Source organism: Hylobates moloch, unplaced genomic scaffold (assembly GCF_009828535.3).
Source record: "Hylobates moloch isolate HMO894 unplaced genomic scaffold, HMol_V3 SCAFFOLD_9, whole genome shotgun sequence".
In the NCBI taxonomy this organism is placed as follows: Eukaryota; Metazoa; Chordata; class Mammalia; order Primates; family Hylobatidae; genus Hylobates; species Hylobates moloch.
In genome coordinates, this window is record NW_026652284.1 from 112,541,440 (window position 1) to 112,564,510 (window position 23,071).

Genomic DNA, 23,071 nt, shown 5'->3' on the forward strand with positions numbered 1-23,071 from the left:
CAACCAGAAGCATTTACCCCAGAATGCAATCTTACCAGTAACAGAAGCCAGTCTCCCGAGACAGTCTCATACTCCTTGAATGTGGTCAGGACAGCCAGAATCAAGCACCCCAGGACAATCAGGAACCTAGAGGGGAAGAAAGAAATAGACTAAGGAACCTTTGAGTCATGGCTTGCTTTGAGGCTAAGATGGGGAAAGGTGTCTTCCAGGATGAGGTTGCAACTTCCGCTGGACATTGACATGTGCTTTATATGCTATCCCATTCAATCTTCATGACAAACCTGCAAGGCAGGCGGAAACGATCATCCCAGTTAAACAAAACAATGTGAGAGAAGTTGACCAATGTGCATACTTTTACTTAACCAGCTACTAGTAGAATCAGCTAGTTAGAATTTAAACTAGACCATCTGGTTCCAACCTCGAGGACATTGCTGAAAGTCCAAAAGTCAAGACAACTTTTCACAAGTCAATAAGAATATGAATTAATTAATAATGTGTTCTACACACATAAGACTGATTTAAAAATATATGAAAATGTTTTCTTAGAATGAAGAAAACACAAATTTATTCTAAAGATTGAAAAATTCAGCAAAGGCTTCTGTTACCAAGTATGAATATTGTTTCCAAGTATGAATATTGTTCATTTTTACAGTCAATGGAAACTCTTTCAATCGGGGATCTTTGGAATTGTTTTTGAAATGCTAGAAAGAAGAGGAACTACCACACTGAAGGATTCAGAATGCTGGTCCTTTAAAATTCACGGAGAGGTCACCTGGTTCATGACCAGGCTCAGGCAGGAGTGAACTACCAACAATTCTTTAAGATTGTTATCTTTATAAACTGTGAGGTGCATGTGTGTGTTTGTGTGTGTGTGTGTGAGAGAGACAGAGAGACAGTGAAAGTGAGAGACAGTCCATGTTTCATTGTTTCACCAAGGAAAATGGTTCTCCCTCTTGGTGGAGAGTCTTTGGCTTAGTTGTCAGTACCAGGTTCCCTGGGTGTCCAAGAGGGAAATTCTAAGCTAGGGTTTATGGGCGAAGCTTGGTAGTACATACTCTAAGCTCTCCTACTCCAGGTACTCTGGTTTTCCACTCTACTTAGATTCTACCCATGCTTTTTTGGCTTTTGCTCATTCATTCATTCAATATTTAAATGGCAGATGCTGAGCATACAGAGCTGGAATTCAATGATGAATAAGCTGGATCTGTCCTCAGGAGCTCACAGTCCAGATAAACAGAAAGTTGTCTCATGGTGTGACCATAAAGACCATGATGTAAGGAGGATGGAAATGTCTCCTTCTGTCGGTGGCTGGGACCAAGTCCTGCCTCTGACCCTTAGTGATCCTGATCATATTTTCTGATCTATAAACCTGCTGTTCTTCAGACCTGAATCTTTGTGTCTCCAATCATGCCCAGGATCCCCAACTCCTTCTTGTGTTTGGCCATTTTATGTGAAATTTGACTGTGACCCATGTTTGATATCTGCCTCCCCTAAGCCCCATATCTTCTCAGTTGATGATGATGATGGTGGAGGTGGTGGTGGTGATGATGATGATGGTGGTGGTGATGGTGATGATAGTGATGGTGATGGTGATGGTGGTGGTGATGGTGATGGTGGTGATGGTGATGATGGTGATGGTGGTGGTGATGGTGATGATGGTGGTGGTGATGGTGATGGTGGTGGTGGTGATGATGGTTGTGATGATAGTGGTGGTGGTGTTGGTGGTGGTGATGATGCTGCTGGTGGTGGTGCTGATGATGGTAACAACATCAGTAACTGTTACTACAACCTCCAAAGTTAGATATGACCATTCCCATTTTAGAGATGAAGACATTCATCAAAAAGAATCACTACCATCAGGGTAACTATGTTGTCAGTAAAATGACCACAAAGCTTGGAGTCCAAGCTTAAAAGGAAGCTCTGGTGCTTTTTATGTGATTTTGAGCAGCTCATTGACTTGGCAGATCCCGGTCATCTCATCTGAGGAATGAGAATAATGAATCTGCCTAGAGCTCATCACCACGATTCTGAGGACTTCAGGAAATAATTGATGAGGCATATTGTTGAGGATCATGGTGCTCTCATAGAAACATGCTCATCATTGGCCAGTCAAGCCCTTGGCAACATGCAGGAAACTTAATCACTCTCAGAAGATTCTGCAAGTCCACATTATGATTCTCTCAAGACCTTATTTTATTCATTCATAGGCTCTGCAGAGAAGACTTTGCTTTGAATCATTTTCTCTCTCTTATGACTTGTGTGTTCTTTGACAAAATACAAAACATTTCTGCATCATGGTTTCCTTCTGTGTGAAATGAATCCAATTAAATGTCCATATCCTCCATTATTCAATGATGTAATCCATGTCAGGTACCTGGAAAAGCTAGCCTTCAGTAAGAGTTAACTATCATTTTATTGCAATTTAATATCAATTTATTGGTGCCTCTTTTGTCCCAGACATAGTACTGGTTTTAAGGATACAAACATGAATAAAACCTATTCCTCATTATGCAAGGACTCCTTAGTTCAATGTAGAAAACAGGACAAATAATTACTGGAGAATGTGGTTGAGGTTATGACCCAAGTGTTCACATGCTTTGGGAGCATCCAGAAGGGGCTGTAGCCAAGAGGTTGGAAGGAAATTCAAAGCTATGCTACAGTTGACCATATGTCCAAGTTTATCCAGGACATTCCCCATTTTATGTGTTGACCTGGAGTCTGGACCCCTAGGCCTCATCAACAACATGTACATGTGCAGGAGGTGCAAAAGTTCATGGACAAAGAACCAGGTTTCATTTTTCTTAACAAGGGATGTAGGCCTTTTATGATCTAGCCTTACCATCCTCACAGCCTTGTCATCTCCCGCTGCTTCCCCACACCCAGGCTGGTCATAGGAATGACAGAACTTCCTCAAATTCTCTGAGCCCATGTGCCTTCTGTCTTGATGGTCCTCTTCCCTGCCCACTTTTGCCACGTCCCCATCATTAACCTGCTAATGTCTTGGCAGCACCAGTCATGCCTTGCCTCCAGAGCCTTCCCTGATCCCAGCTGTTCTCTGCAGGCTCCCTTGTGTGATCTCATCCCTGGGATCCCAGAGCACCCTGATTCACTTCTACTCCAGCATGGACCACAACCCGTTATCATCTTGTAATTGTTTGCGTACATCATGTGCTAAATAAAACATAATGTCCCGACACCTGAAAATAGGACTCCCTTAAGGGAAGGAACTGCCTTTGCCTGGAGAAATAATTTATTGATCCAATTGAGGTAAAAGTTGCAACCCTAAAAACATGAGACTGCTAAATTACTTAGCAATAAAAATTAACCAAAAATGGCTGGGCACAGTGGCTCATGCCTGTAATCCCAGCACTTTGGGAGGCTGAAGCAGGTGGATCACCTGAGGTCGGGAGTTCAAGACCAGCCTGACCAATGTGGAGAAACTCCATCTCTACAAAAAATACAAAATTAGCCAGGCATGGTGGTGCACGCCTGTAATCTCAGCTACTTGGGAGGCTGAGGCAGGAGAATCACTTGAACCCGGGAGGCGGAGGTTGCGGTGAGCCGAGATCATGCCACTGCACTCCAACCTGGACAACAAGAGCAAAAACTCCATCTCAAAACAAAAAAAATTATCCAAAAATTAGAGATGGGGATTGGTGTTGAGGGCTAAAAATGACAAAAAAAAAAAGAGAGAGAGACAGAATAGGATATGGTCTAGCCACATGCTGAAGGATTTTTAAGAACAAGATTGTTTAAAATCCTAAGTTCTTGGTCCAACAATGCAAGTCATCAACCACAGCCTCGTAAGTGACTTTGTTTTTAGTTGGCGTCGATCCTGGTGCTGGAACCCATGGCTGGATCAGTGCGTGGGGAAAGGAGACAGGTTGGTGTCCCACAGCTGAACTAATTTGGCAGGAAAAGGAGTCCTTAGCTGGACTCTGAGACTTTACACAGCTCCCTGTACTTCGGATATGTATATATGAAAGATTCAAGTTGTGTGTATGGTGGGCATGCCCTAAGGTAATCTCCAATGAGTCAGGCAGTTGCATAATTGTCTTTTCTGAGTGCAAGCAGAACCTGTGACTTGCTTCTAACAGTAGAATATGCCCAAAGAGATAAGATGTTACTACTCTGTGTATTTTTTTTTTAATATGGCAAAGGCAACTGGATAGTCATGCCTGTGATTGTTACATTATATGAGACTCTGCCATTGCATTCTGGAGCTAGAGATTCTCCTGCTGGTCTTGATGTGAGCTGCTGTTTTGAAAGGCCTGTGAGAGCTATGTGGCAAGGAACTGTGGGATCCTTGGACTTGAGAGCAGCCCCTGGCTGATGACCAGCATGAAAGTGGGACCTGTTCTGGAAGTGCAAGGATCAAAAATCATGGGATATTGGGGAGTCCTCCCACAAGGTCCAGAGAGGAACACATCCCAGCCAACTCCATGACTGCTGCTTCGCGAGATGCTCAGCAGAGAACCCAGTTAAGCCACGCTCAGACTCTTCATGAAAACTGAGATTAAAAAATTGTATGTTGTCGTAAGCCACTATGTTAGAGGCAACTTGTTATGCAGCAATAGAAAACTAATACCATGTGGAATGGGAATCTGCACTGAGTGCATCTCACCTTTATAGAGCAGGGTAGCCCAAGGGAGGTCTGGGCTGCATGTGTGCATTTGCTCTATTAGACTCTACTCCTGGAGGGCAGAGACTATGTCTTGTTCCTCTCCGTATCTCAGTGAATAGCTCAAACCTGGCACTTAATAAGAACCAATATATGATTAGAGAATGAACACAAACAATTTCAGCGATTAGCAATGGCCTTGTTGTTGAAATTAAAGGTAAGGGATATAAGGTGAACTTGGAGAGACAGGCTGGGAGCACGATATGAAAGATGTTGTAGATCAAATGAAGAGTTTGAGCTTTATTCTGCAGAAGCTTTTTTTTTTTAAAGATACATGGTCTCACTCTGTCACCCGGGTGGGAAGGCAGTGGTGTGATCATAGCTCACTGTAACCTCTTAACTCCTGGGCTCAAGTGATCCTCCCATCTCAGCCTCCCAAGTAGCTGGGACTACAGGTGTGCACCACCACCCATGGTTAATTTTGTTTCTAAAGAGATGGGGTCTTGTTATGTTGCCCAGGCTGGTCTTGAACGCCTAGACTCAAAAGATCCTCCTTCTTTAGCCTCTCAAAGTATGGAGATCAGAGACATGAGCTTTTGTGCCCAGCCTAGAAGATCTATCTACCTATCTACCCACACACATACATATATATGTATCTCTCTCTCTCTCTCTCTCTATATATATATATATGGATGGATATATAGATGGATATATATAGAAAGATGGATATGTGTGTGCGTGTGTGTGTGTGTGTGTGTGTGTGTATCTCCATATCTCTGTCTCTATCTGTAATCTCTATCCAAAGACAGGTCTCTGCCAGGACAGCAGTCAAGATGACGTTATCATGAGCTGACCAGAGAGGAGGAGGGTGCGCTGGATAGATGACAAGGGTCCCATGAGACAGCATCCTCCTGTGTGGTCCTGGCAGGAGTTGTGACTAATGGGATATAAAGATCGAGCAAGAGGAGCACTCGGAGGGTCTTGGGGTGGGAAGAAAGTGGACAATGTGCTGTTCGCAGACATCAAGAAGCTGTGCAGTGCGGCCAGCAGGACCGCGAAGATAAGAAGCTACTTGCGGACCTGCTGTACTGGTCCAAGTGGAAATCTCCATCCGGCTGACTGAAATCTAAATTTAAGGCTTAGGACAAAGGTCGGGGCTGAATATCTAACTCTCTTTCAGCTCCCGTTGTCTGATTTTAGAGCCAGGAGAAGGGATAATTCCGCCTTGACCAATCACCAAAATGCAGTTTCCGCTGAGTTCCCATCCGCAGGGAGTCTGCGGAGCCCAGCTTTGGCCAGGAGGGGGCAGCAGAGGCCCGGCGTAGCCCCGCGCTTCTCACGCCTCACCAGCAACCGCAGGAACCCACTTTCTAAGACAGGAGAACAATCATTAATTTATACAGCTAAAATAATCAAGGAAACCCTCCTTAATCTGAGAAGAGGAAACGCTCCTTAGTTTCTTGCATATTTCAATTCACCCTTAACATATGAACTTGATTTCAGACGGAGACCACATTATCAGTCCCACTGACGAACAAGGATGTGGCGCTGAACGTGGGGCTAGAGATTCTCCTGGGGGTCTTGACGTGAGAGCCGCCCCCAGCTGCTTTCTTCCTGGTTTTCTGCTTCTATTCCTGTTTTGGTTTCCTCTCTCTCCATTCTCACCAGTTATCCCTGTTCTTCCTTTTCTTCTGTCCTTAGTCACTTCAGTGTCTTTCTCTATAGTCTGGTGTTTTTTGTTTGTTTGTTTGTTTGCTTTTTGTTTTTTCGTTTTTGAGACAGAATCTCGCTGTGTCACCCAGGCTGGAGTGCAGTGACGTAATCTCCGCTCACTGCAACCTCTGCCTTCCGGGTTCAAGCGATTCTTCTGCCTCAGTCTCCCAAAGAGCTGGGATTACAGGCATGCACCACGATGCCTGGCTAATTTTTTGTATTTTTAAGATGAGATTTCACCATTTTGGTCAGGCTGGTCTCAAACTCCTGACAACAGGTGGTCCACCTGACTTGGCCTTGGAAAGTGCTGGGATTACAGGTGTGAGCCACATCACCAGGTCTTTCTCCATAGTCTTGACTGTTTCCTTTCCTCTGCTCTTCTCTTACTGCCCTGGCATTCCTGAGTCCTTTTCCTCTCCTTCTCCTGCATCCTTTCCTCCACTGCTCCTCTCCTCTCTTGTTCCTCCTTCCTCTGTGCCTTGCCCACCACTTCTCCCTCTCTTCTACACCCCGCAGGAGTGAGCGAGGGTTTGCGGCCAGGAGTCTTGTGGAGAGCCAATAGCAGCCTTCTGTCTGCAGCATCCAGGCTGTCTTTGCAAACAATTCCAGTCAAGGTCAACAGTCACGAATATGCCCTTAAATCAGTCTCCATCGCCTCCATGCTTCCACCCTCAGTATTCTTTCCTCACCTTCGGCCATCTTCCATCCAAGCCCAGGTTGGGGAGGGCAAAAGGGAACTGACACAAGGAAGTCTGCTTTGTAGCTGCACGTGGCTCTAAAGTGTCAGATGCACGGGCCTCAGGAACCAGTGTGAGCTGTCCAGGCCCACTGGATACCTAACCTCTGTCAGGCAGCAGGCAAGGAAGGCTTTTGCAGATGCAGATGTGAGGGATGACCACGGTGGTACCAGGAAAACCCTGCCGCCTCTTCTCATCCATGTATGGCATCTATTTATAGACTCCAAAGCTGAGCCTGCTGGAAGTAAGAGGCAAGTTTTCCAGCCAAACATCCCCTCACAGGCTTCATTCACAGTGAGACAAACACGGTGAAAACATTGATGCAGGAATTTTTTCGTATATCATTTTCTCTTTTACTCCTGAGAGCAACACTGCGAGGAAGGGGACTATCATTTTATTTGTATCCCCATTTTACAGATGGGGAACTCAGTCTCCAAGCTCAGGCAGGAGGGACACAAAGGGAGTGAGAAGTCAGACACTGTGCTGAGAGCACTGGGGCCTTGGAAGAGAATCTGCAGAGAATGAGGTGTGGTCAGAGCCAGAGGGCGAGCGGGGAAGGCAGCCTGGCCTGCTGCTCTCAGTTCAGCTGGGAGAAGTAAATGTCTTCCCTTCTCTTCCTCTGGAGTCTGACATTTGGCAGAGAAAATCTCAGTAACATTCCAGATAGCTCCCAGATACCCCTGCTGGCTCCTGCTCTAATTACAGCTGTCAGTGGACAGCTTTCAGAGCATCTGTAGCCCTCAAGATGTCCTAGAAGGTAGCACTAGACTCTCTTTCTTAGAATCCTTGTCTGTCTGCCATTGAATAGCGATGCACAGAAACATTTTTCCTAGCTAGGTGAAGGCAGAATTGAATTGTCTAAAAGACAGGCATTGCTATGTCATAGTTAGCTGCACCTGTCCTAACCCTTGGCCACCATTACTGATCTTCAATCTTAAGAAGGAGACATAACCTTAAAAGGCAGTGACAGACCTCAAACTGCGTGAGGATCCGGCTGACCCTCAATTGAAAAGCCTCAGATGTAAAGCACTCACTGTGCGCCAGGGGTTTCTTTATTTTCCATGAGTCAGCCCCAAAAAGGGTGTTTGAGTCATCTCCTAATGAGAACTGTTCCATCTACTAAGAACAGGGTTGACAAATCATTTTTATCTTGAAAACCCACTAGTATGGATTGGTTAAGGCTGCCAGGAATGCGGTTTTGAAAAGAGTCCAGATTGCAGCCAAGTTAACTGGGGGGAAATGCTATTATTGATTCGTGATGTCTGTCACAGGTGCAGGAAAAGACCAACCATTTGCCATTCCCTTGGAACCCAGACATGAGAACATAAGTCAGAGCTAAAATCGTTTTTCTAAATCTTCCTCTTCCTGATTTGACTCGTGCCAAGCTCTTTCAAAAATTTGATTAGCTGGAAATTTCAGGAAACCTTAAGAAGGACCTATTATTCTTTCATCTAACAGAAAGGAAATTTGTACATCAGAGTTGTGAGTGATTTGCTTATGGCTACAAAATAACTCCCTGCAGAGCTAGAAAGAGGATTCTGGTCTCTCAACTCCCAGCCTGCTGCATCCTCCACTGTGCCACTTTCTACTTTATCTCTGGTAAATCAAAGAGTGAATCTTTATGGACATTTGTGCTATTCTTTTACCTGATTACAACCTGTCCACTTCTGCCGAACCCCACCAACAGCAGGGCAAAAGGCTAAATACCATATACCAGGGTCATTCATGGAATTAAAACAAAACCGATGTATTCATCTTCTCTTTTGAGAGTTGACCGCTGTTTTTCTTCATTTAACATTTATACTTTTTCTCTCTCCAAATATGCCATGTGCTTACTTACCGATGAGGTGTTAGGCACTATAAACCATGTTGGCAAATGTCAGACTTTTATAAAACACATAAAAAAGTACAAGGAATAATTTTGAAATCATTCAAAATAATTCCATCTCTTAATACTATCTTAAAAGTTGCAAAACTCTCAACTATTTAATAGAAGAGCACGGGAGGCAGATAAACACCCTTTGTTGTGAGGCTGCATTTCAGGGTCAGCAACTTGACGCAGCTGAGCCAGGCCATGGCAGATATCCTCATGTCCCTTTAGGGGGCCTTCAGTGCTACTCAGCCATCTGAGCTGGAAAGAGGCAGCAAGAGCTGTCGGTGAGCAGAAGAAAGCACAGGAGAGAATACTGGAAGAGTGTGCCCTTCACCATGTAGTCATCGGTAAATGCTTTCCAGTACCATTTTTCTAAGCAAGGATACTGATTATACAGCTGTGGGCTCCTCATATCCATTACAGGGAAAAGTTCCAACTCTTTAGAAAGGTAAACCAGGTTCCCCCAGAACAGATCATGTCATGAAAGAAAGGATAAACAACATGACTCAACTATATGCTGTCTACGAGAGACTCACTTTAGATCCAAAGATACAAGTAGGTTGACGGTGAAAAGATAGAAAATGCTATTCCTCGCAAACAGGAGCCAAAATAGAGCTGGGGTGGCTATAGTAATACTAGACTTTAAAATGGACTTCAAGACAAAAATTGTTACAAGACACAAAAGAGTACATTATCTGTTGATGAAAGGGTCAATCCATTAAGAAGACATTATAATTATAAACATGTGCATACCTAATATGCACCTAATAGATCTCCAGATACCTAATAGATCTCCAAAATTTATTAGTTTTCTTTCCTAAGCTTACTTCTTCATTCTTTCTCCCTCCAGTCACATCAAACTTACAATTTCATCAAAATGTGGCAGGCCTTTCAAAATTTGGTTCTTCTCCATCATGTTTTCTCTCCCTCATCCAAATGACTCCTCCTTTCTACTTTTTAAGGCTCAGCTCAAATGTCACCTCCTCTATTAATTCATTTATTCAATAAAATATTTACTGATCATTCATTATATGCCAAGAGTTAGGAACAGATGTTCCATTGTCCCCTAGGAGCTAATTGTTCATCTTCTCTTGTTCACCAGTCAACATTAGAAAAATCCTTTTGTGCATTCGCGTAGGATTTTTAGGATTTTGTTCTTTTCTCCTCATAGAATCCACCCATTCCTTGACATGCACTTACCATTCTAGACCCTGGGCATTCAATGATGAACAGAGCACATCACTTTGTGCTTGCACCCCGTGCCTCTGTGTTCTCTTGTAGGCCAATCTGGAGAAGCAGAGATGCAACAATTTTCCTCTTGGGATCACAGTGCCCAACCCAAAGGATTGGCTGAAGAAACTACACATCTCAGACCTATTTCCAGTTCTGCCGTTTACTCACTTAGGAGCTTGGGGAAGTTCTTTCCTCTCCTCAGATTTCAGTGCCTACATCTGTGAAATGAAGGAATTAAAGCAGATGGTACCCAAGGCCTGTCAGGGCTGTTGTCATGGGTCCATCCTTTCAGCCAATAACCCTGGTGGGAGGGTCTGGAAAGGCTTTCAAAGATAAATAGACTTGATTTCAGACCTCAGCTTTGCCACTTAGCACCTAAGGGATTGTTTCCTCATCTGTAAACAGGGATGAAAATAGCTCCTAATTCAGGGATGTTGTGAAAATAAATGCTCACAGACTACACAGTGCTGTGCTTGGCACAGCACACAGGGCTGATATGTCTTAACTATTGCAAGAGTGAATTTTAGTTCAGATGGGTGAGGCCAGTGACTGTGTCCCACCATGGCTCATGGAAATTTTTTTTTTTTTTTTTGCCATTTTATGAGACCTGGGATTCCTTTATTTAGAATGAGCAAGTCAACTAAAAATTTGTAGAACCCCTAGCAAGATGATATTCCAGTTCCCTCACACACTGTCTCTTTCCCCCTCGATTCCAGTCTGAGTAACCATTTGTCTATTTCTGAAGACCTCCTTTTTGTCAGTATTCCCAGATTCATCCAACCTGCTCTACACATGCCATATTTGGGTGGGTGATGGTTGTGGTGGAGGCTTCTGCCTAGGATAGTGTTCTCAGCCTTCACCAGGCCAAGCAGCTCTGTGCCATGCCTATGTCCTCCTCCACACTAACACTGTCATCAGCTAAAATATACAACAGCCCCATTAACACTGCCTCCAACACCTTCTCTCTATCCCTGTTCTCCTTTGACACTTGCATATAAAAGCAATGCTAGTCAAGCTCTGGCAAGTCACATTCCTTTCTCCCTGCAGGCTAGAGACAAGCCATTAGCTAGGAACTTCCAGGTCCACATGATCCTCTGGCCACACTGAGTGGGCAGGCACAGTGGGAATCTGAGCCAAGCAAGAAGAGAGAAAGAGTCCATCTCCAGATGTTTTCCCTTTTTGCTCCAGGACAAACCATGTCTCTGATATATCCTGGGATGCTAAGGTCAATCTGGTCACATTTAATTTGTCATTTGTGGCATGCTTTCTATGTATCAGGCATGCTAGGGACTGAAGTATTTGCCTTCTCTTGTGGACTGAGGTCTCATCACTAACAAAGCATATTATTAAACATCCAAAAGTTTCATGCCAGGGTAATAGGTACTACAAAGTGATGTGAGGTTTCACTTTAAGCATCTTCATGTTGCAAGTACCTGCCATGTTTCCCTCATAAACTGGTACCAAAAAGGAAAAGAGTAAATATTTCAGAGTCCAGTTGTGGCAAGTACACCCTAAAATGGCTCTCAGTGATCTTTGCCTTCTGCTCATCACATTCTTAGGTAATTCCCTCTGCTTAAAGTTGGCTGGGAGGTGTGCCTTGTTTCCAGTCAATAGACTACAGTAAAGGGTGTCAATTCTGTGATTAGGTTACAAAAAATTTCAACTTCTGTCTTACAAGTAGACTGTCTCTCTTGCTGGCTTTGAAGCTGCTGTGCTAGAGAAGCCCATGTGGTATAGAACCAAATGTGGCCCCTGGCCAACAACCACAGAAGAAAGCTTGGAAGAGAATCCTTCCTCAGTTGAGCCTTCAGATGAGCCCCCAGCACTGGCCAACACTAATTGCAGCCTTTGTGAGGGACCCTGAACAGAAGACCCAGGTAAGCTATGATTGGACTCCTGATCCACAGAAAGTGGGAGATAATAAATGTGTGTTGTGTTTAGCTAAGTTTTATGGCAGTTTGTTATGCAGGAATAGATAACTAATACTAGTTTGCCAGGATCTGAATCTTAGCTCACCATTTAGCAACATGACGATCTTTGGCAGGTTTATTTTTCCAAAGTTCAATTTCCTATCTATAAAACAGGAGTAACAGCTAAGTACAGTGGCTCATGCCTGTAATCTCAACACTTTGGGAGCTGAGGTGGGTGGATCATGAGGTCAGGAGTTCGAGACCACCCTGGCCAACACAATGAAACCTCATCTCTACTAAAAATACAAAAATTAGCTGGGCATGGTGGTGGGTGCCTGCAATCCCAGCTACTTGGGAGGCTGAGGCAGGACAATAGCTTGAACCTGGGAGGCAGAGGTTGCAGTGAGCCAAGATCATGCCACTGCACTCCAGCCTGAGCAACAAAACTGGACTTCATCTCAAAAAACAAAAACCAGAAAAACAGGAGTAACGAATTAAGGTATCTCTGTTATCTTAATATTCCTTATTTCAGTCTACTTAGTTAAGAGATTGCACAGGACAGCAAAAACATTTATACCCAAAGGCACTACCCTAATGAAGTCTCCATGCAAACATCCTTGACAATATCACAGCAACCTATATCCTGGGTACGTCATGGCTTTGCAGGTCAGTCTCTGCCTCACCATCAGATACACCATTCAGTAGTACAACACGAACCACTTGCAAAGCAAAAAGGCAAAGTTTACAAAAGATGCAGGATTTCACAAAGTTGATAGAAATGATGATGGAAAGCTGTTTTAAATACAGCAAGGCCATTGACAAGTGACAATCTTGCAAGAAAAAAAAAAACAACTAATTGATACTTTAAAGGATTAAAAACTTCAACCAATCCTACCCCTAAACGTTGGGAAAATAAAATGTACAGTCATATTGTATTAAATAATTTGACATTAAGAACATATCCCCTTGGGCCAGGCGTGGTGGCTCACGCCTGTAATCCCAGCACTTTGGGAGGCCGAGGCAGGTGGATCACAAGGTCAGGAGATCGAGACCATCCTGGCTAACACGGTGAAACCCCGGGCATTTCACCATGGCTAACACAGTGAAGATTAGATGGGCGTGATGGCGGGCACCTGTAGTCCCAGCTACTTGGGAGGCTGAGGCAGGAGAATGGTGTGAACCCAGGAGATGGAGCTTGCAGTGAGCCGAGATCACGCCACTGCACTCCAGCCTGGGCGACAGAGCGAGATTCCGTCTCAAAAAAAAAAAAAACAAAAAAAAGAACATATCCCCCAATTAGTACCTGAGTAAGTTGTTCATTCTAAAAATTAGAGCACAGTTGCAATTATAACCTAAATTTTTGTTAAGCATGAGATACAATAAACACATTTTTGTGTTTTAATAGTTTTTTAAAGACAAAGTACTAATATGAATTTTTTGTCTTCCCTCTTTGGTATGAAGTATTGGTTCTCGTTTTCAATAGGCTCCTCTTAAGTAGGTTTTTATTGATTCCTATTAACTGTGGAATAAAAGGTTTCCTCTAAATCTACCTCGTGGGATAATCAAATGGATTAAAAGAGTATCATTTAAAGTGTAAATGTGGGTGAGGTGCGGTGGCTCATGCCTGTAATCCCAGCACTTTGGGAAGCCTGTGTGAGTGGATGACCTGAGTTCAGGAGTTCGACACCAGCCTGGCCAACATGCTGAAACACTGTCTCTACTAAAAATACAAAAATTAGCCAGGTGTGATGGCAGGCATCTGTAATCTCAGCTACTCGGGAGGCTGAGGTAGGAGAATCACTTGAACCTGGGAAGCTGAGGTTGGAGTGAGCCGAGATCGTGCCACTGCACTCCAGCCTGGGTGACAGAGCAAGACTCAGTCTCAAAAAAAAAAAAAAAAAAAAAGAAGTGTAAATGTGTAAAAGTGCCTAAAAATTCTAGTATATAGTGGGCACTTATCAAATGCTAGTTTTTTACCTTGTTCCTTCTTATCGTATAATCATAGAAAATACTCCAAAATTGACTCAATACATGTAGGAACAAAAATAAACCGTCTTTAAAAACTTCCATATTCTGGAAATGGGGAAAGAAAATCATACCTATAAATAACACAGACAAATCTATATCTATTTCTAGATCCACATATATATGTTTATATCGATATCATATCCCTATCCATCTACAAATCCACAAATGTATAAGATAGAGGTAGGTTTTAACCACCTAACCTAGGTGTTAGCAAACTATGGCATTCTGCTCATTTTTGTAAATAAATTTTTATTATGCCACTGCATTTGTTTAATTATTGTCCGTGGTTGCTTTTGTGATGGAGCAGAAGACCTGAGTAGTTGCAACAGAGGTGGTCTGGCCTATAAAGCTTATAATATTTACTACCTTGCTTATTAAGAACAAGTTTGCCAACTCCTGATCTAAACTATGAGCCAAGGGCAATTTCATTCACTCAGCACCACCTGAAAACATGTTACGTATCTAATATTGTACAGAAAAAAAAATTTAAAACTTTAATATAGGGGACCTAATCTAAAAAAACACCCCTGTTGCGTTAGATACTGGAGCATTTAAAATGATTGGAGGAATAAAATAGGGGAATACACAGGTTTTATGGAGGTCTCTTTAAAGAAATTAATATAAATTACGAATAAAATTAGCTTAGGGCCTGCAGTTTAAGCTTCTTTAGTACTGTGATAAATCTGCCTCTGGAAACATCTATTTAAGTTTCATGATACGTTATCATGCGTTTCTTCCTGACTGCCTCATCGTCTCCTTAGTGGTTTTTAACTAAGTCAACAACGTTGTTTGAACTCACTGTTGCTGCCCCAGGTGCATGTTTTTGGATAGCGTGTCTTAATCCTTTTTCGGTTGCTATAACAGAGTATCAGAGACTGAGATTATTTTATAAACAACAGAATTTTATCTAAGAAGCCCATGAGTGTGGTGTGAGCATTTGGTGAGAGCCTTCTTGTCATGTCATAACATGGCAGAAGGTATCACATAGCTAGAGAGCAGGTGAGCAAGACAGTAAGAGGGGGCCAAACTCATATTTATAAGAAACCCACTCTTGCAATAACAAACACACACCCCTAAGATAATGGCATTAACATATTTATGAAGGCAGAGCCGCCCTGACCTCATCACCTCATAAAGGTCCCACATTTCTCAACACTGTTGCGTTGGGGATTACATTTCCAAAACATTGGGGAGTAAGTTTCCATCACATGCACTTTAGGAGACACATTTAAACCATAGCATGATACGAACTGTGTGTTACTTTAGGCTTTGAGGCAAACTTCCCTGTGACCTGACCAAGCATCATGAGGAACTCCTGTCAAGGAAGACCCTGGGTCCCTGAACTGGACACATCAGGGTTTCAAACCCAGTCTCAGCACAGGACTTCTGGTTCCTCATCTCTAAAGTGAGAATAAAGGGTCTACCTCATAAGAGGATTCAATAAAATAATGGATATAAAATCTTTACTGGCAGGCAGTAGTGACTCAGTAAATAGTACTTCCTCTCCAATTTGCTGACAAAGGCATGCTCCCTTGCAAATTATTTATCACTTGAAACATAAATTTGGGAGTCAGACAGGGAATGAGTTTAAATTTTGACTGCATTATTTATTGCTGTGTGACTTCGAGTAAGTAACTTAACCTCTCTGGTTCTCCAATCCCTTGTGTTTATTACGGGGATAATCATTCAAACTCAAAGAGTTGCTGTGAGAACTAAATATGCCTCCATTTCTCCATCCGTAAAATAGGGATAATAAAATGTTTAGTCTAGTGCTTGACAGATTTCAGGGATTATTATTATTAATGATTGTTATTTTTATTATCACATAACGTGGTGCCTGGGGAATTTGTAAATTCTTAATAACTGAAAGCAACTGTCACTATTACAATACATTTGGATTTCATCAAACATATATCTTGGGGGACCTCTACCAAGAGACACTATATTTCATTGTCTTTCAGATACCAATCAATTGTAACACACACAATAATTGTACAAACTACTAAGAAAGGAAAACTGACAATTACCTTATGACAGCCATTGATTGTGTCTCACATCCTCATTTTAGAGATGTCAAAGTGGGAAAAATGTGGAGCTTAGAACTGATGAAACAGAAGTAGGTAAATGTTCTTTATAATCAAGTTCTTGAGGACAAACCCTTTAAACAGGGCAGTGTTAAGAAGTGACACTGGGTATGTGTGAGCCGTGCTGGAGGCAGATCCTACGTCTCCAACACCAGCAATGGCAGGTGCATGAAGGCAGGGTTTATTTGGCCTAAGCCTTTCTATTTTTTCATATTCTTCCCCTTCCCACACAACAGCTGTGCACTATCCCTGCCTAGCCTCTGGCACACCTGATCCACTAGCAAATGGTGTCCATTTTTCCTTTGAAATAACACCTCACATCTGGTCTACCTCTCTCTGCCTCTATGACTAACACTGGAAAAGACTCATCTTTCTCCAGCCTCATTCTGGTCCCCCATCCTCTGCTTAACTCGTGGCCTTGGCTGGGCATCAGGGCAATTGTTCTGCTCCCTGTCTCCTCTCTCTTCTCCTAACCCACCATCTCCTCATCCTCCACCCTTCATACACACAGAGCCACTTGGCATTTGGGCAACTTGATTTATTAGAAAGTGAAGGGTCTTCTTAGGAGTCAGGTAGATCTAGGTTTAACTTCTGAATCACATTTCTATCCATGTGCACTTGGTCACATTGCCTCATCTCTGGAAACTGCAGACTTTATTTATTAAATGAAGCTAATAAAATGACATTGTAGATATTTACATACCAGAGCACTGCTATTCAAGTGCAAATGAAAAGCCAGCATCAGTAAAAGTTGGTAAATTCAGACCCTTTCTCATCATCCTCCATGCTTGAAATGCAGATCACCCCCTCTCTGTTTTCTTCCTTAATTTTCACCACGGTGATAAGACTATGTTCTCCTACAGAGCATCCTACATGCACAGCACAGCCCTTCTCTAATGCCCATCCAGGAAAGCTGATCCTGGAAGCTTGGACAATATACAAAAATGCCTGAGCTTCGTTTCCAGTTGGCTCACTCTCATCAGGATCATTTTTATTGACTTCTTCCTAATTTCTTCAAGAGCTTGTCATAGGACACATTGTATCTAAGAGCTGGAGGGGGTTGTGTGGTACTCACCCTCCAAAAAGATAAGAAGGTAAGCCTTGAACAATCAGAAGAGAGAAGCACCAAGAAAGAAGCTTACTTCTCTTCGTTGTAGGAATCTGCATGATCTTCTAAGGTGGGAGAAACAAAGGTGTTATTAAAAATCCATAAACCTCAAACCAAAGTCCATTCAGCTTTGTAAACAAAACATTATTTGCCTGCACTATGGATGGTATTTGTTGAGGTCTGAATTCATCCTTCCACGGACACCCACTGTGCCATGAAAATGATGCCAAATGTCAGGAGGATGTTTAATTTAACAAACACTTATGGAGCACCTACTATCGGCATTTATAAAGCACTGTCTGTGTACAAGACACTAAACTAAAAGCAGTGCAGACTTGGGGAAAGAGCGTGAGCTTCAGAACCAGATGCTATCTTTGATCCCAGCCTCTTATCCTCAAGCTTTTGTGACTCAGGCTAAGGTATTTAATTTAATAAGGTAAATGATCTTAGCCCTAGCCTCCTTATTTGTAAGTTGGTGACAGCAGTGTCCACTTTGTGAGACTATAGTAGAAACTGGCGATAAAGGATGCAAAGTCCCTGGAAGATCCTCTGGTAGGCAGAAATATTCAATAGGTGGGCTCAATGACAGTCTTGCTGTGACTGCAGGTATTGGGCACAGCACCCTGCTTCTAGGAAGGCCAGGGCAGGAAATATCTAGAGCATAGTGGCTTAGTCCTTTGGCACAACGCTTTATTCCCTATTAAAATGCAAATTCCAGGTGCCATTTTATACCTGTTAAAGTAGCAATACAGCTAGCAAATAGTAATCGCCAATGCTGGTGAAATTAGGATGAAAACAGGTCCTCATACCTTACCCTAGAGATCGTGTAAAATCATGTCACTCTTTAGTCAAGCCATCTGGCAGAATGGAGCAAAAATCCATACAGATGTTCAAAGCCCAGAAATTCCAAAGACTTATTATAAAGAGTTGGTCTTAAAGAAAAACTGTATGCACAATGGTATTTCTCATAGTATTATTTATAGTAACATACAATTGAAAGACTCTAAACCCAAATATCTAGCAGTAAGACAATGGCTATACATATTTTAGATATGTATACATATCTAAATATGTTTACATATATACATATTTGTATAATAATGTATATATGTACTAATAGATGTGCAAGGCAGAGCATCACCTCTCTCTCTAGCAGAAGTCCTTCAGCTGCTCTTCCCTGGGCCCAGGGAGAGAAGACTTTGGTATGTGAGGGTGGAAGGTAAGAAGGTGGTATGAGGAATGAAGAACAGGTTGCATGACTCCCCTCAACCTCTCACACTTTGCAGAAGAAGAGGACATATCTATAATAGGCTCACAGTAGATGCCAGCATTTTCTCGTCAGTCCTGCCCCATGTCTTTCCAGCCATAAGGATGTCTCAAAATGGCTTGGGGCTTCTAGTCCAGAGCCTAGGATCTAGAGCACCTGCTCTAGGTCATCCCTGTCCTTCCACCCTATATCACCTGGGTTTCCACAGCCTCCCAGCCCTCTAATTCTGCCCTGGCAGGCTTTTCTTCAGCATTTCCCACTGCAAGTCCAAACTGTTCCAATTTCTGATTGGTTCCTGGTCACGTTGCATGTCCACTGACAGACACCTTGGCCCTGTGCATTTCTAGTCCTCTGGGTTTAAAAGACTCAATTCACAAAAGACAATTTAAAGCAAACAGTGGAAATCAAAATAAAAGAATCTTTATATTGAACTCAAAACCTAATAAATCAACTATTTTCATCTGTCCCCTTTCCAGACCAAGGACACAGTCATATACAAGGTTTACAAAATTGCACTGTCACAATGTGGTAGTCCACATTTTATATTATTAAAGCATATCTAGAAGTTTGTCCATTTCTTCTAGATTTTAAATTTATTGCCATATAGTTGCTCATAGTAACCACTAATTATCCTTTGAAATTCTGCAGTATCAGTTGTTATGTCTCTTTTTCATTTCTGATTTTATTTATCTGAATCTTCTCTCTCTTTTTCCTAGTCTGGTTAAGGTTTTTCATTTTGTTTAACTTTTCAAAAAACCAACTTTTTGTTCATCGATCTTTTGTATTATTTTTTCATTTCAATTTATTTCTGCTCTGATTCTTATTATTTCTTTTCTTCTACTAATTTTGGGCTTTGTTTGCTCTTGCTTTTCTAATTCTTTAAGATGCATTCTTAGATTGTTTATTATTGAAGCATAAACAGTCTTCCACTTAGTTATAAAATATTCAAAACAATCATGTTTAATGAAAGAGCAACATTCTATGACATCAGTGCTCTAAAATATGTATAGCCATTGTCTTACTGCTAGATATTTGGGTTTAGAGTCTTTCGATTGTATGTTACTATAAATAATACTGTGAGAAATACCATTGTGCATACAGTTTTTCTTTAAGGCCAACTCTTTATAATAAGTCTTTGGAATTTCTGGGCTTTGAACATCTGTATGGATTTTTGCTCCATTCTGCCAGATGGCTTGACTAAAGAGTGACATGATTTTACACGATATCTAGGGTAAGGTATGAGGACCTATTTTCATCCTAATTTCACCAGCATTGGCGATTACTATTTGCTAGCTGTATTGCTACTTTAATAGGTATAAAATGGCACCTGGAATTTGCATTTTAATAGGGAATAAAGCGTTGTGCCAAAGGACTAAGCCACTTCTTATAAGATCCCCAGCTGAGGAAGAGAGGTTCTAGGAAAAATGGAAACTAGAATTCTCAGCAGCTCCAAAATTACCTCAAGTAGGCATTTACCTTCTCCACCTACACAGCAGCCAAATCAGACTCCAGCCTGTTCAACCACTTCCAGGCCGAAGGCAGTGGGGAAATTACCAATGAGTAATTGGCATATTACTTACATTTCTTACCATGCCCTGGAGACTTTTTTCACTCGGATATAAAAATTGGTCCTCTCAGACTCAAACTGAAAAGTGTAAACATCTCAGCCTTTTTTTTTTTATCCCATTAGCACCTTTCTACAAATGGCCCTACTGTTTCTTTTGAAAGCCAAACACATAGACACAAAGTCAGATCTGAGTCCTGTTATGTTTCCCCCCAGCATGACACAAACATGGATTATTCTAGACATTTTTCTTTTCCTTTTGGAAATCTCATTAGAATGGAAACATTTAGTGGCTTCAAGTTTCCAAAATGAGAGAGATTTAAAAAAAAAAGTACATCACACCAGCATTAGCATGGCAGAGACAGCTTCTGCTTGCCCAGCTGTGCTTCTAGAGACAATAGGCATGATGGCTGATTGTTGTAGCAATTTCTTTCCCTCCCTGGGCTCCGCATTCATCTCTAAATGCTCCTGAATTTTATATTTACTTACACAGTCCTTTGTTCAACACATGTTTACTGAGCAATTACTCTGTACAAAACCCTGTGTCAAGGTACGGAGGTGACCTGAGAATCAATTCTGCCCTTAAGATATGCATGGCCTTATAAGGAAATCAATTACACTAATTACTTTAATCAGCCTTAAAGTAGGCATGGCACATGCTACTCTGCTGGGACAAAGGGCGGTCAACAGTACCCTACTAAGCTCTTGGTGGTGACCAGCTATTGGCTGCAATTAAAAAAAACCGCAGAGCATTTTGTGGCTTTGAGACCCCTAAGTTAAGGCTAGTCACTTAACTTAGGGGAAAAAAATGCAAAAAGGTTATTCACTAGCTGCTGGTGTTATAAGCCACATCTGCTTCAGTTTTGTTGGCCCTACTATTCCCAACTCCTAGAACCAACATCAAACTTTATGAAATGAGGCACAATATTAATGTAGGAGAGCCCTGAGAAAGTAAGGACAGGCTGCATATGTTTTGATATGTAGAAAAAGAGGGGTAGTAAGGGAAAGGAATATCAGGGTCAGAAAATATGATTTTAAGTTTTTGCCACCAACATCCTGGGCGATACTGGACTAGGTTGACTCTGAGCCTCAATTTTCTCCCCTGCAAAATGGGTCTAATCAATAGACTTCTAATGGGTCTAATCAAAAGACTTCTTAGAGCAATTGTAAGATGTTGGGTGGGAGAAACAAGTAAGTGCACACACAGAAAATTCTAGTACCATACCTGGCACATAGGAGGCCTTCAGCTCAGGCTCATTCCATACCTCTCCCTCCTAAAACACCTCCTGGATCTAGAGCAGGTTTGTAACGTGTTTGCATCAGGGTCTGGGAGGGGGCAGCAGGGAGCATTTTGGCCTTTGGGCTATTGCAAAGGAGGCAGACAAGCTAGAATGGCTCAGCACAGGCCCCAGGGGTTCAATTATCTGGGAATAGTGATGAACAGGAGGCAGACAGGCCCTTTCTCACAGACTGTTTATCTGCATGGGAAGAGAGACAGGTTACTTGTGGGTATTTGGGCTTCTAGACACACTGGGAGCAATTCTAACAGGGCCCATTTTCTCTGAGGATAATGGGTGGTCAGACTTCCCATTCACTGGCCTCTGCCTGTCTCCTCCATCGGTAAGTCTCCACCCTCCCTGAAAGGAGCCCTCCTCATTCTCTAAACCTGTGCTCCTCCTCTGTGCCTTTCCTTTGTTTCTCTCTAGCAGACTTGTCAGAGCACTTGGGGAAGATGGTTGGTGCCAGCCAAACAAGACTGAATGGTGTCTTGCCCTCCTTAGGCAAAAAGAGCAGGACGTGGAAAAAAATGTTCGTGTTTCAATGGAAAATTGTGCCTGCTCTGGGTTATCAGGTTCTAGGCCTGTTCATTGTCATTAAGCCATTCTTTTGTATAATGTATGTAATTCGCACCACACACACACACACACACACACACACACACGTACTGATGGACCCCTACTTACAATAGTTTGACTGAATTTTTTTACGTTATAATTATGTGAAAGTGATATGCATTCAGTAGAAGCCATTCAGTACAGTATTCAATACGTTGCATAAAATATTCACCATTTTATTACAAAGTAGTAAATTACTACAGATTTTACCCATCTGTAGGCTGATGGAAGTGTTCTGAGCATGTTTAAGGTAGTCTAGGCTAAGCTATGATGTTCAGTAGTTTAGGTGTATTAAATGCATCCCCGACTTACAATATTTTCAATTTATGATGGGTTTACTGGGACATCACCCTGTCATAATTAAATGAGCCTCTGTGTATGTGTGTGCATGTGTGTATGTGTGTGTGTGTGTAAATTGTCTTCTATCTGTATAAGAGTCATGACTGTATCTTTTCTAGAAAATTTTATTTTAACAAGGATATTCTTCCAGGATGTAATGATGACCTAGATTTCCTGGGCATCACAATGTCCTGGAACCCCGGTCTGCAAAGCTAGCTGTGAATTAAAATCACCTGTGCACCTTAAGAACTCAAACACCAATGTTTATCTTTAACCCACACATCTTCTAATGTACTAGCTCTGGGTGGGGCCCATGCTAGTCTGGTTTTTAAACTTCCTCATGTGATAGTCATCTGCAGTCAGGGTTAAAAGTCACTCTCCAGAAGGAAGAAATCACCAGCTCACATCGTGGGCTCTGGAGTCTGACTGTGTGGATGTGAGCCATGTCTCTCGCTGGTCACCTGTCAAAGAAACACATAAGCCTGCAGTGAGTGCCTGCCATGGGCAAGGCTGTGTCCCTGCAGTCAGAAAGAATGGGGTTTGAATCACGGTTCTGATACTTTGAGTGAGGAGTGGTGGGCAAGTTGCTTGATAGCTATATACTTGCTATTTTCTTGACATTTTTACACTGTGTAAAAAATTACCTCAAACATGGCAGTTAAAACAACACACAGTTATCATCTCACAGTATCTATGGGT

The 23,071-nt window shown here is 42.3% G+C and overlaps 1 protein-coding gene across 4 annotated transcripts in view; it reads right to left on the reverse strand.

Annotated features, from left to right (window-relative positions):
* The window catches only part of KCNQ3 (potassium voltage-gated channel subfamily Q member 3), a 349,042-nt gene that overhangs the window by 57,647 nt on the left and 268,324 nt on the right, over positions 1-23,071 (reverse strand). For 2 of the 4 annotated variants that reach the window (XM_058444223.1, XM_058444222.1), the window contains exons 2-3: positions 17,275-17,372; positions 36-126 (exon numbers count right to left, since the gene is read on the reverse strand). In XM_058444223.1, coding sequence (XP_058300206.1) covers positions 36-126; positions 17,275-17,372 — 189 coding nt within the window. The remainder of the gene's footprint in view (positions 1-35; positions 127-17,274; positions 17,373-23,071) is intronic. The other 2 variants (XM_032760454.1, XM_058444224.1) reach the window with 1 other exon arrangement.